Source organism: Zea mays, chromosome 2 (genome assembly GCF_902167145.1).
Source record: "Zea mays cultivar B73 chromosome 2, Zm-B73-REFERENCE-NAM-5.0, whole genome shotgun sequence".
NCBI lineage: Eukaryota > Viridiplantae > Streptophyta > Magnoliopsida > Poales > Poaceae > Zea > Zea mays.
Window position 1 is genome coordinate 209,608,413 of NC_050097.1, and position 12,352 is coordinate 209,620,764.

Genomic DNA, 12,352 nt, shown 5'->3' on the forward strand with positions numbered 1-12,352 from the left:
GTTGGATGAAATGGTGGCAGGAGGGGTGGAGCCAAATGCAACTGTTTATACTAGCGTCGTTGCATTATTGTGTGACAAAGGGTGGATTTCAGATGCTTTGAGAGTTGTGGAGGATATGGTCCAGCGAAAGGTGATATTGGATGAGGCTCTGTATACGACTGTCTTGAGTGGTTTTTGTAATAAAGGGGATTTGGTATCTGCAAGAAGGTGGTTTGATGAGATGCAAAGAAAAGGTTTGGCAACTGATGGGGTGACCTACACAACGATGATCAATGGGCTTTGTCGGGCTGTTGAGCTGGAAGAGGCAGAGAAATTGCTTCAGGAAATGTGGGCCAGGCGGTTGGATGTTGATGAAGTAACATACACAGTGCTCATTGATGGGTACTGCAAGAGAGGGAAGATGGCGGAGGCCTTTCAGATGCATAATGCAATGGTTCAGAGAGGAGTGACACCAAATGTAGTGACATATACAGCTTTGACAGATGGACTATGCAAGCAAGGGGATGTTCAGGCCGCTAACGAGCTATTGCATGAGATGTCTAACAAGGGGCTTGAGCTGAATGCTTGCACATACAACTCCCTGATCAATGGCCTATGCAAGGCAGGCTATCTGGAGCAGGCCATGAGGACTATGGCAGACATGGATACAGCATGTCTTAAACCAGACGTTTACACATATACAACTCTTATTGATGCGCTCTGCAAGTCAGGGGACCTTGACAGGGCTCACAGCCTCTTGCAAGAGATGTTAGATAAAGGAATTAAGCCAACTATAGTGACTTACAATGTTTTGATGAATGGTTTTTGCATGTCAGGCAGGGTAGAAGGAGGAAAGAAGCTGCTTGATTGGATGCTCGAGAAAAACATACATCCAAATGCTGCAACTTACAATTCTCTTATGAAGCAGTACTGCATTGAAAATAACATGAAGTCTACCACCGAGATCTATAAGGGGATGCGTTCTCGAGATGTAGGGCCAAATGAGAATACATACAATATATTGATCAAGGGTCACTGCAAGGCAAGAAATATGAAAGAGGCACTATATTTCCACGATGAAATGATACAGAAGGGTTTCAGACTTACTGCAACCTCATACAGTGCTCTTATAAGATTGCTGAATAAAAAGAAGAAATTTGTTGAAGCAAGAGAACTGTTTCATGATATGAGGAAGGAGGGTTTGACAGCTGAATCAGATGTATACGATTTTTATATTGATCTCAACTTTAATGAGGACAATTTGGAGTCGACTCTTGCTCTTTGTGATGAACTGGTGGAAGCCAGTATTGTGAAATCATAAACTGAAATGGATCAAGATGTTGTAAAGGAACATATACATTAGGAACATAATTTTGGCTGGTTATGTCATGCTAGCTTCTTCAGGATTGTGTTTGCATGCAGTGTGAATACAAGATCCAGAGATAGTACTGTTCCTTTTCACGATGCTAAAACTGGTAATTGAGGTAAAAACATTTTCTTCTAAGTATTTAAATTGGTTACAGATAATAGTTGTGTGTTCCCTGGCATTTTCTGATGGTTGCTGATACCTGATACTATCATTTAGCTACAGCCTTCGTTGGGTTCATCCAGAAGATGTTCAGATTTATAGATAGAAAGCACGTTGTGGTGTTGGCGTGATTTTCAAAGTAGAAGACAATATGCATTGTGAATTCATTGCTTTTCTTGTGTTTTTCTACATCAAGTTTAATGATTTACCCATTTGTTAGTTTGATATTGCAAAAAAGCTTGTTCAACATCGGTTGAGATGCTTTGCACATGTCCAATGAAGACCTCCAAAGGCACTAATGTGTAATGGGATTCTAAGACGCAATAGCACTCAGAGGAGAGACAGAGGACGGCCGAACCGTCGAAGTTGACATGGGAAGAAACTGTAAAAAGATTTGAAAAGATGGAATATACCTAAAGATTTAGCTTGAAATAGGAGTGCATAGAATAATAGAAAACAGGTATCTATGTGTCTGAACATTGATTTATGTTTTCTGTTGGGTTTCAACTGTAGTCTACCCTAACTTTCTTAGGACTAAATGATTTTATTATTGGTGATGATGGTGATACTTGCAGAAAATTTGAATCACCTGCAGCATTGCTAGAATGTGCGTATTTATTGTCTCACTCATATCCCCAGTAACTTAGAAACGTTGTTGGAAGTGAGGATAATTATCATACCAATATTAGTGACCGTAGAACATTTATTTGTGTAACTGAATGATAATGTTAGCTGGGCTGCTGTTACTCTTAAGGGTTGATTTGGTGACCCGGGATCCCGGGAGGATTAGAGGGGATTGAGGGGGAAATTAGTTTATTTCCCCTCAATCCCCTCCAATCCTCCCGGGATCCCCTTGTCACCAAATCAACCCTAAAGTTAATACTTTGTATGTTCATGTCTTGTCTCCCATCCTTAACTGAATTTCCATGTTAAGTATCTTTTTTCTTATAATTTATGACTTGACCTGTGGCATGCTTACTCTACCAAGAATTTATTTCTATTGGGTATGCCTTTTTCAAGAGGATTCATTCAATCTGTTCTTTTTTTTTTGTCAGGGTAAAATCATGCCTAATGGTACAAGAGATATTACACACTGGAACTTCTTGGTGATAATGGATGGGTTACACACTGAAAACGGCATCAGCTATTCACTTGATGCAACAAAAGGCATGTTTTCTTCTGGTAATCTTTCAGAGAAGCTTCGCATGGGACAGCTAAACTGCAGAAATGAGGTGGTGGTGGATTTATTTGCTGGAATTGGATACTTTGTTCTTCTGTTTCTTGTGAAGTACATTCTCTGCTAGCCGTTGGTCAAACACTCTGATTTTATCCCCCCAAAAATTCTTTATCTTATTCTCTTGCTCTTGCAGGGCTAATGGCAAGCTATTTTATGCATGCGAAGGGAATCCATATGCTCTGGAGGCTCTTTGGCGCAATGTATTATACTTGAAGGAGATAACCGGGTGACTGCACCCAAAGTATGTGCTGGACAAATTTCATCTTTTGATCTAAGACATGAATTATGCTGGCTACCGACTCTCTCTCTATCTCTCTCTCTCTCCCTCTAATGTCCAGCGTCTCGATCTCACAGACTGACGATTTGTGTTCTCACAGATCGACGAAGCGGGTGACAAGACCGAAGTGGCCACAGCTTCAGGTGGTTGAGCGAGAGGCGAGGGGCCACGCTTTCATCAGATGATCAGTTGATCACCATCCCTTCCCGCTGCAGACCTCTCTGCCGTAGTTTATCTTGTACTACACTGATTGAAATTTCCTCCACGCTTTCTTGTGTTCTTTGTCATTTCCTTCACTTGCGCGGTCAAGATCATATCCCAATCTTGCCGTCGATCTGGTTTGTTGGTTATTAGCAGGGGTGTAATGTATCACGATTCAAATGGTTCTTCACAAAAAGTTAGTTCATATATTAATAGAAATCCTTAAAGTTTATAATATAAAATCTAAAGCTCATTACCATCCTACTAGATTTTTTCTTCCGCTGACCGGTGACCATGTGGAGCAGGCTTTGCATTATGATAATTTCAGTTGTCCGATCCATGGTGCTAAAATTTAGGCCCTGTTTGAGAACAAAGTTTTTGAAAACCACAGTTTTTGAAATACTACAGTATACTTTAGTCATGACAATACCGCAGTTTACAATACCACAATTTTGAAAACTGAGATCCAGACCTAAGTTTAGAATACCTTAAAACAACTAAAGTATTTGCAATACTTCAGTTTTGAAAACAGAGATTTTAGCTAGCTTGCCAAACACCATTCTGTATATAATACTGCAGTATTTGAGAATACTGCAGTATTCTTCCAAAACTGTGAAAAAACTTCACTCCCAAACACCCCCTTAACGCCACACTTAAGGCCCTGTTTGGGAACAAAGTTTTTGAAAACCACAGTTTTTGAAATACTACAGTATACTTTAGTCATGACAATACCGCAGTTTACAATACCGCAGTTTTGAAAACTGAGGTCCAGACCTAAGTTTAGAATAGCTTAAAACTACTATAGTATTTGTAATGCTTCAGTTTTGAAAACAGAGATTTTAGCCAGCTTGCCAAACACCATTCTGTATATAATACTGCAGTATTTGAGAATACTACAGTATTCTTCCAAAACTGTGATAAAACTTCACTCCCAAACACCCCCTAAACTTTAGCACATGGAGATCAAAATAGGAGTGCTGAAAGATGACAAAAATAGAGTGCTAAACTTTAGTATCCATTAACAGTTTAGCTCCTATAAAAATGTGCTAAAATGAACTAAAAATAGTCTAAGATAAGAAAAAGGACTAAAAGTAGTCTAAGATAATAATGTTTCTACTCTCTCATCCACTCTCTCTCTCAACTCACATTAATTAGGAATATAAATATCTTTCTATATTCATGTGCTAAACTTTAGCATCCAAACATCATAGTATTATTGCAGAACAACTAAATAAATTTTATCTCTAGCAGTTACCCTATCGTATTCTCTATTTTAAACTTCACTCTACAAATATCTTATCATATCCTTTATTTTAAACTTTACTTTATAAATAGTGTCTACATGATAAATCTCCTATTTTAGATGATATGTTGTGGATAGCCTAAGGAATCTTCGTTACGTAATTAAAAATAGACCTTTTTCCTATCACCAATTACACAACTAGTACAGAGTGAGACACAAATTGCACTTTCTATTGGATGTGCTTGTGTATAAACAAACTTACAAAAGGAAGGGACGTTCAGGATACTACAATGCAACAAACACGAGCAAAAGAAAAAGATATACACAATCATCTCTTGACAATGCAAAAGAGCGACGCCCATTGTAAGCTTAATCCGGCTACCAAGAGTACCAAATACGAAGGGGGAAAAAGAGTGAAGAACAGTAACTAACGGTACACCATTTCTACTAAGGGAACAGGCTACTTGAGCCTCATTGGCTGCTGCATCCCTCCTCTCATCATTGCGCAGAACTCCTCATAGTTAATCCTCCCATCCTGTGTCAGGCAAAATGGCCAACATCAACAAGATGATAGGAATAAACAAAACACGGCTGAAAAGACAACGGCGTGAATAGCTTACATTGTCTGTGTCCACTTCTGATATGATCTCCTTTATTGTACTCGTGTCACCCATCTCATGCTCGATCAAAGCAGACTCCAGCTCATCTCTTGTGATGAAACTGCATAAAATCAACGTAATCTCCATGTTAAACAAAACCAGTTTCAGCCAGTGCCAATAAATGTGGACCAGATACTTTTACATGCAAAAAGGAGGTGGTCATTCCCCCAGGGGTCGATTTTTTTGTACATAATCGATAGCGTAAACATGTTTTGATGGGATAAAAAGTGTGGCGGCATGTTATGTTAGCATTTGATATATCAATTTGCAAGTACTCACCCGCTGTTATCTTTATCGAAGTACTGGAATGCCTTAAACAAATACTCGTCTCTTTCGAGCTTGTGTCTATGCATTGTGGCAGTGATGAACTCAACATAGTCGATGGATCCATTCCCATCAACATCAGCCTGGAATAGGTCGAAAGGTAAGCATGTCAGTCAAGAACATGATTCTAATAATGGTATTGCAATATATATTATAGATTAGAACATACAGCCTCCATCAACTGCTTTACTTCAGCTTCCGACAGCTTTGATCCAAGTTTGGCTAGTCCTGCTTTGAGTTCTTCATACGTGATTGTGCCACTATTGTCTGTGTCCATGTTCATGAACATTTGCTTTAGCCCCTTGATCTCTTCCTCGTTAAGGTTTGAGGCAATAACCTGCACACATATTTGGAAAAAAAACATTAGGTAAAGGAAAACTAGCCAAGTAAGCATTAATATGAAGACAGTAACCTTTAGGGCCATCTTTTTCAGCTTATTCATTGCTCTGAACTGCTTCATTCTAGAAAGAACAGCACTGTCGATAGGCTTATCAGATGCACCTCCACCTTCTCTGAGCCATGAATGTTCTGATAGAGCATTTATATTTATTATTATTATTGTTATTTAAAATTTCTTAAGTTTGGAATTATTAATTCATGAGAAGCTTACGAAGAACTTGAGCTGAAGTCAGTCTTTTCTTTGGATCTCGTGTCAACATCTTTCTAACCAAGTCTTTAGCACTCTCAGAAATTGATGGCCAAGGTTGACTTTCAAAGTCAATCTCCTCATGCAGAATAGCATCAAATATCCCCTTTTCAGTTTCTACACAGCAAAAATAGAGGATAAACAACAAAAAAAAGATGATGTTGCTGCTTAATAGTATACATTAATTCAAGAGTTGAAGTGGTTCTTAGATGTCATCATACCAGCCCAAAATGGAGGCACACCACTGAGAAGAATGTACAAAATAACACCTGCGCTCCAAACATCTATCTCTTTTCCATAGCTCCGCTTAAGGACTTCAGGCGCAACATAATAAGCACTTCCAACGATGTCCCTGTACATCTTTCCTGTTATGCAGTGCAGAGATAAAAAGATCTCAAATCTGGAAATTTAGGATCGAATCTTATGGTATCAATCACTAACAGTTTCTGACAGCAAGTTCTCTTTGATTAGGAATCATAGAGAAAAAACAAATGCTGGGACGACTGATGAAAATGTATGAGGAAAAAACAGAACAGTTTGCCTCCCTAAAATAAGCAATTGCTATATATTCTGCAATTGTTATTACCATCCACAACAAATTAATATATACCTCAGATATATGAATCGCCACTACAAGGGCAATAAAATGATAAAGCATTTCATATCTTAATGTGATTGTGATCGGGCTTCAAACCAGTCAAACATAAAAAAGCCATTGAGCTATTACTAGTGGTTTCCCACTACTAACTGACATAGAAATAGCTGCTAATAATTAGATCCTTTGGATCCAAACGGGTCCAGCTAGTAGTCTAGCTAATTGTTAGTTGAATAACCAACTATTAACTATGTCACTAGTTTGGCGAATAGTTAGCTAGCTAGTATTAGCTATGAGCTAGTAGCTAGCTAACTATTAGCAGATAATGGATTCAAATAGGGCCTAACTGACATAGAAACAGCTGTACTGTTTTCAGTGCTTTTCCCTCAAACTGAACACGGTATCGATCACCAGTTTTTGGCTGGTTCTCTATGAAGATAGGCAGGAGCAAAAGTTTTTCAAGTTACTAAAATTATTATGGCATGTTATACAGTATACACTTTGCAGGGGGAAATTGCCTGAACATGTCCCAAATGGCTTGGATTAAGAAGCACCATACGTTCCCATTACCCAAAATCAGATTATACATGACATACTAACGTCGTGAATCTGAACAGATCAAAGTTAAAAAAATATGGCTAACAACTGTTATTTATATTATTAAGCTAAAAATGCAATTCCAAATGTCCACAGAGCATAATATTCTCATTACCTTCTTCGATGAAGACGGAAAGCCCAAAATCAGTGGCCTTGAGCATTGCATTCTCCTCCTTGCTCGCAAGCAAGAAGTTCTCCGGTTTCAGGTCACGGTGCATCACACCCATGAAGTGGCAAATGTTGACAACATTCACAACTGCTCTGCAGATTGTAGCAGCTGCACGCTCTGTGTAGTGCCCCTTGGCAATGATGCGATCGAAGAGCTCCCCACCTGCGCAGAGCTCCATCACCACATGGACATTGCTCTTGTCCTCGTATGCTCCCCGGAACTCAACAATGTTTGGCTGTCCAGACAGATGCTGCATGATCTGGATCTCTCTTCGAATGTCCTCCCTGTCTGCCTTGCTGGTAAGCTTGCGCTTGGAGATGGACTTGCAGGCGTACTGCTTACCAGAGGCAACCTCTGTGCAGAGGTATGTCACCCCGAACTGGCCCCGGCCAAGCTCCTTTCCGAGGGAGTAGACAGAGCGCACGTCCTCGTACTGTTTGCCAAGAATCGTGTCCGCCGTGGGCTTCGGTGGCACAGGCACAGGTGGGACTACCGGAGGGTTCGTCGCCGGCGGCGTGTACCTCACCTCGGCCGGCTGCTGAGGAGGGTTGTAACTCGAAGGTGTTTGCGCTGGCTTTGCCTGGTTAGAATAGCCATAACCATTGGTGCCTCCCCGTCCAGAGTCCGGGGCGGGAGCTCTGCTACAACACTGCCCCATTTCTCTAGTCAAATTATTCCTTCCAGCTCTAAGCCTGCAGCCCAACTGATGCGTCGATGAGACAAATCAAGAGCGAGAGCTGAACCTGGAGGGAAAACCCCAAGGAGTACAACGCTTGTGTCAAAACAAAGCAAGCCAAGCAGGAACGTTTATATTGGAATTCACAAGGCCATGATTCAAGACACGGTATTCGACACTGGATCTGCAAGCAAAATTCAGACAACAGGACGAAAGAAACAACTCTAATCCCCAAACAGAGCCACATCATAACATGCCTCGGATCCAGGAAGGAAGAGACGCTGTATAGTGAAAGAAGAATAAGGTTCCAACCTCAGAGCCCGCAAAGGAACCGCCTCTCTATCGATCCAGAACTGAAGAACTCGGAGCTTTCTTTTCAGCAAGAAGCGCCGCGGAAGCTCAGGAATCGGGTGCGAAACAAATCTTGGAGTTGGAGGGAGGACGGAGCAAGAACAGCTCGGCGAGGCCACCGCGGGGAGTGGATTGGAGGTGGTGGCCACCGCAATTGGCGCCCCGCCTCGATCGTGACAGCGACTAATCCACACGGGGTCTGAAACTAAAGATCTCGCGGGCGAATTTTCTCAAAGAAAAAGGGGGAAGAAACGGCGACGGCGCGTTTTTGAGAAAAGCCTCTCAAGCTTTGCTTTGCTGTCAGCTCGTTGTAGTTGCATTGCTTTACCGGAAGGTAAGGCAAATGGAGTGGTAGTTTTGCGAAATAGCCCTCTTATTGTTTTCTATATTAGTTAAGGATCCACGTGTCTGATTACACAATCACAGCTGAGCCCATCTTCAAATTATTTCAATGAACAAAACAAGAATGTGTCATATATCACTGAGCACTTAAAAAGTTGAGCTAAGGAGCCGAGAGATCTTGAGAAGAAAACGACCGTATACGATTGGTTATCGATGATATGTTATTTATTACTAAAAATAGTGTTATTAAATTCTACAATAAATCCAAAAGGCATGAATATGTACATAGAATTGAGAATTAAAAGGAATTCCATTCTATAGGGATTAGATAAGCCTAATGAGTTGGTCTTCAACAATTCGTCGTTCTGTCAATTAATTATGCGACAATGGTGACAATATTAGTAGATTACCACTCGGAACATTTCACAGAAGGGTCGGAGCTATATTCATAGCAGGGGGTGCCTCACCAACAATTTTAAAAAATAGTAACAAGAACTATTTTTCACTATATTGAACCCCACATGTCATAAAACCTTACACCTTGGTTGGATGTTTTATGATTATAAAAATCTAGAAAGTTGTCCGCGCCTATAGAAGGACATACCTTGGTTGTTGCCAAGGCGCGCTCAGGAGACTGACTTCCTCGCCCATAATAGAGGGACCGTTGCTCTAGGGACCCATGACCGAGAGACCTCTCTTAGCCTCAACCGAAGAAGAGCCACAAGCGTGAGTCAGTTTGTACAAACTATCCTCTAAACTAAGTTTTTTAGACCACATACCATGGCATACAAGCATAAACCCTCAATCTCATGTCCTAGGATGTCTGATGGTATAAAACATCGAGGCCTTCTATGCACCAGAGGCTATATAAGCCCCTAGGACCTCTCACGCCCTGAGGTGTTTAGCGGTATAAGTCCTCAGGACCCCTCGCGTATAGAGGCAACTGATGGTGTAAGCTTTCGAGGCCACTCATACCCCAAGGTAGTGTGGAGCATGCTCAGTGTAAAACTGGCCCCAAACACATGCTACGCATGGATGTTCGTGACCCTGGTGGAGGCCTATGCCTTTCGAGGTTTGGAGATCTCCTGGAGGAGTAAAGGAATCTGGCCGACAGCCTAACCCTGTCTTAGGGATGAAAGGGAGTGGCAGGTCCAACATGGGTAGTATGACCTTCGGTCATAGGCCCCACATCTATAATTCCTGAAATTGTCCCATATCGATTTGTTTAAGGAATGGGCTAGATCATCATCTTCTCACTAATCACTATTTTTGTTTGGTTTGTGGAATAGAATAAGTTGATCTATCACCATCTCATTCCTCATAGTTAATTAGTTAGTACTAATATGAGGAATAAAGTTATCTCACTAAATTTGAGGAATGAACTCATGATGCACCACCTTAATTTAGATGGAGTGGTTTCTCAAACCAACACCCTATAAATGACTCACTAACTTATTCAATTTTCTCATAGTTCTCTCGTATTGATTGTCGTTCCCGAATTTTCTAATCCAGGAACGAGTTTCAGCGGTCAAATAAGTTATTGGAAGTATGTAGTAAATGTTATAATTACCATGTAACCAAATAATCATCGGTAAATATGTAACTACTATAATTAATAAAAGTACTATGGTCTTTTATCTATCCTACTAATCTGTTCTGATCTAAACTTGTTAAATTTATTTATTTAGGAACAAAAACATTAGAATTTCTTTGATATATAACTGATGACACCGTTCTCAAACATACATATTTTCTCAATGCAAAAGATAATAGGGTCTGTCGAAGTTCTTTTTAAAAAATAAGATGGCAATTATATTAATGTATCAGTTCCCTCGTTCGATTAATTATCAGGGAAAGATTAAAACCTACAGCTACTGCTCGATACGTATGAGCGTAGGATAAGAAGTAACGGAAGGACCACACTGTAATTATTTATGGAGATGTTACAAAAAACTATAAATTTGTCGGCGTTTCGACCCCGGGGGTCCCTGGACCGACGAGTGAATTGTCGCCGCGTGCCTCAGCCCAGATGAGTCGGCGCGAGGCGGAGCACAAAGGGGGGAAGGAACAGGCAAAAGGGGAAACCCGCGGCCTTCGTGTTGCCCTGCGCCCAGGTCGGGTGCGCTTGGAGTAGGGGGTTACAAACGTTCGCGTGGGAGAGAGAGCCTTACGCGTCGGCCCGTTCTCCCGCGCGGCCAACCTCCTCGTACGAGAGCCCTGGACCTTCCTTTTATAGGCGTAAGGAGAGGGTCCAGGTGTACAATGATGGGTGTAGCAGTGTGCTAACGTGTCTAGCAGAGAAGAGCTAGAGCCCTAAGTACATGTCGTCGTGGCAGTCGGATAGGTTTTGGCACCCTGTTCATGTGATGTCGTGATCGTCGGAGGAGAGCTGGAGCCCTGCGGAAGGATAGCTGTCGGGGCTGTCGAGTCTTTGCTGACGTCTCCTTGCTTCCGTAAGGGGCTGAGAGCCGCCGTCGTCACGGAGCACGCGGGGCGCCATCATTATTTGTTTACCGGGGCGAGCCAGATGGGACGCTGGTCTTGTTCCCCGTAGCCTGAGCTAGCTAGGGGTAGGGTAATGATGGCCCCCCTGTGACGTGGTCGGTCCGAGCCCTAGGTTGGGCGAGGCGGAGGCTCCTCCGAGGTCGAGGTCGAGTCTGTCCTCCGAGGTCGAGGTCGAGTCCGAGCCCCGGGTCGGGCGAGGCGGAGACCGTCTTCCGAGACCGAGGCTGTGTCCGAGCCCTGGGGTCGGGCTAGGCGGAGTTCGTCGTCCAGCGTTGAGGTTGAGCCCGAGCCCTGGGGTCGGGCGAGGCGGAGTTCGTCATCTTCCGGAGCCGAGGCTGAGTCCGAGCCCTGGGGTCGGGCGCGGAGTTCGTCGTCTTCCGGAGGCGAGGCTGAGTCCGAGCCCTGGGGTCGGGCGAAGCGGAGTCCGTCGTCCAGCGTCGAGGTTGAGCCCGAGCCCTGGGGTCGGGCGAGGCAGAGACCGTCTTCCGAGGCCGAGGCTGTGTCCGAGCCCTGGGGTCGGGCGAGGCGGAGCTTTCTATGGCGCCCGAGGCTGGACTTAGCTGCTGTCAGCCTCACTCTGTCGAGTGGCACAGCAGTCGGAGCGACGCAGGCGGCGCTGTCTTCTTGTTAGGTCGGTCAGTGGAGCGGCGAAGTGACTGCGGTCATTTCGGCTCTGTCGACTGAAGAGCGCGCGTCAGGATAAGGTGTCAGGTGATCCTTGCATTAAATGCTCCTGCGATACGGTCGGTTGGCGTGGCGATCTGGCCAAGGTTGCTTCTCTGCGAAGACTGGGCCTCGGGCGAGCCGAAGGTGTGTCCGTTGCTTGAGGGGGCCCTCGGGCGAGACGTGAATCCTCCGGGGTCGGCTGCCTTTGCCCGAGGCTGGGCTCGGGCGAGGCGAGATCGTGTCCCTTGAGCGGACTGAGCCTTGACCTTAATCGCGCCCATCAGGCCTTATCAGCTTTGTGCTGATGGTGGTTACCAGCTGAGAGTAGGAGTCTTGGGGTACCCCTAATTATGGTCC

At 43.4% G+C, this 12,352-nt stretch overlaps 1 protein-coding gene and 1 pseudogene across 3 annotated transcripts; one reads left to right on the forward strand and one right to left on the reverse strand.

Annotated features, from left to right (window-relative positions):
- The first annotated feature begins 661 nt into the window (after positions 1 to 661).
- Positions 662 to 3,370, forward strand: LOC100502344 (pentatricopeptide repeat-containing protein pseudogene; annotated as a pseudogene). Its single transcript, NR_156468.1, has 4 exons — positions 662 to 1,463; positions 2,563 to 2,795; positions 2,878 to 2,985; positions 3,122 to 3,370. The product of NR_156468.1 is annotated as a pentatricopeptide repeat-containing protein pseudogene (transcript).
- A 1,263-nt stretch (positions 3,371 to 4,633) lies between these two features.
- On the reverse strand, positions 4,634 to 8,798 carry LOC542226 (calcium-dependent protein kinase). 2 transcript variants are annotated; one of them, NM_001111836.1, is made up of 9 exons: positions 8,444 to 8,776; positions 7,402 to 8,198; positions 6,316 to 6,459; positions 6,059 to 6,211; positions 5,861 to 5,976; positions 5,618 to 5,785; positions 5,404 to 5,531; positions 5,086 to 5,185; positions 4,634 to 5,000 (listed from the first exon to the last, which is right to left on the reverse strand). In NM_001111836.1, the coding sequence occupies exons 2-9, from the start codon at positions 8,111 to 8,113 to the stop codon at positions 4,926 to 4,928; spliced, it is 1,596 nt and encodes a 531-aa protein (NP_001105306.1). In that variant the 5' UTR covers positions 8,114 to 8,198; positions 8,444 to 8,776; the 3' UTR covers positions 4,634 to 4,925. The 2 variants fall into 2 exon arrangements, with proteins under 2 accessions (NP_001105306.1, XP_020403601.1); XM_020548012.1 differs by having other exon boundaries at positions 4,675 to 5,000; positions 7,402 to 8,315; positions 8,444 to 8,798.
- Between the last annotated feature and the right edge of the window lie 3,554 nt (positions 8,799 to 12,352).

Bases quoted from the DNA above. Each gene is read 5' to 3' on its own strand.
- LOC542226 (NM_001111836.1), bottom strand. From the start codon at position 8,113: ATGGGGCAGTGTTGTAGCAGAGCTCCCGCCCCGGACTCTGGACGGGGA. The intron at 5,786-5,860 runs GTTACTGTCTTC...ATATGTGTGCAG, and splicing joins TGAAAAAGATGGCCCTAAAG to GTTATTGCCTCAAACCTTAA. The intron at 5,532-5,617 runs GTATGTTCTAAT...GACCTATTCCAG, and splicing joins TAAAGCAGTTGATGGAGGCT to GCTGATGTTGATGGGAATGG.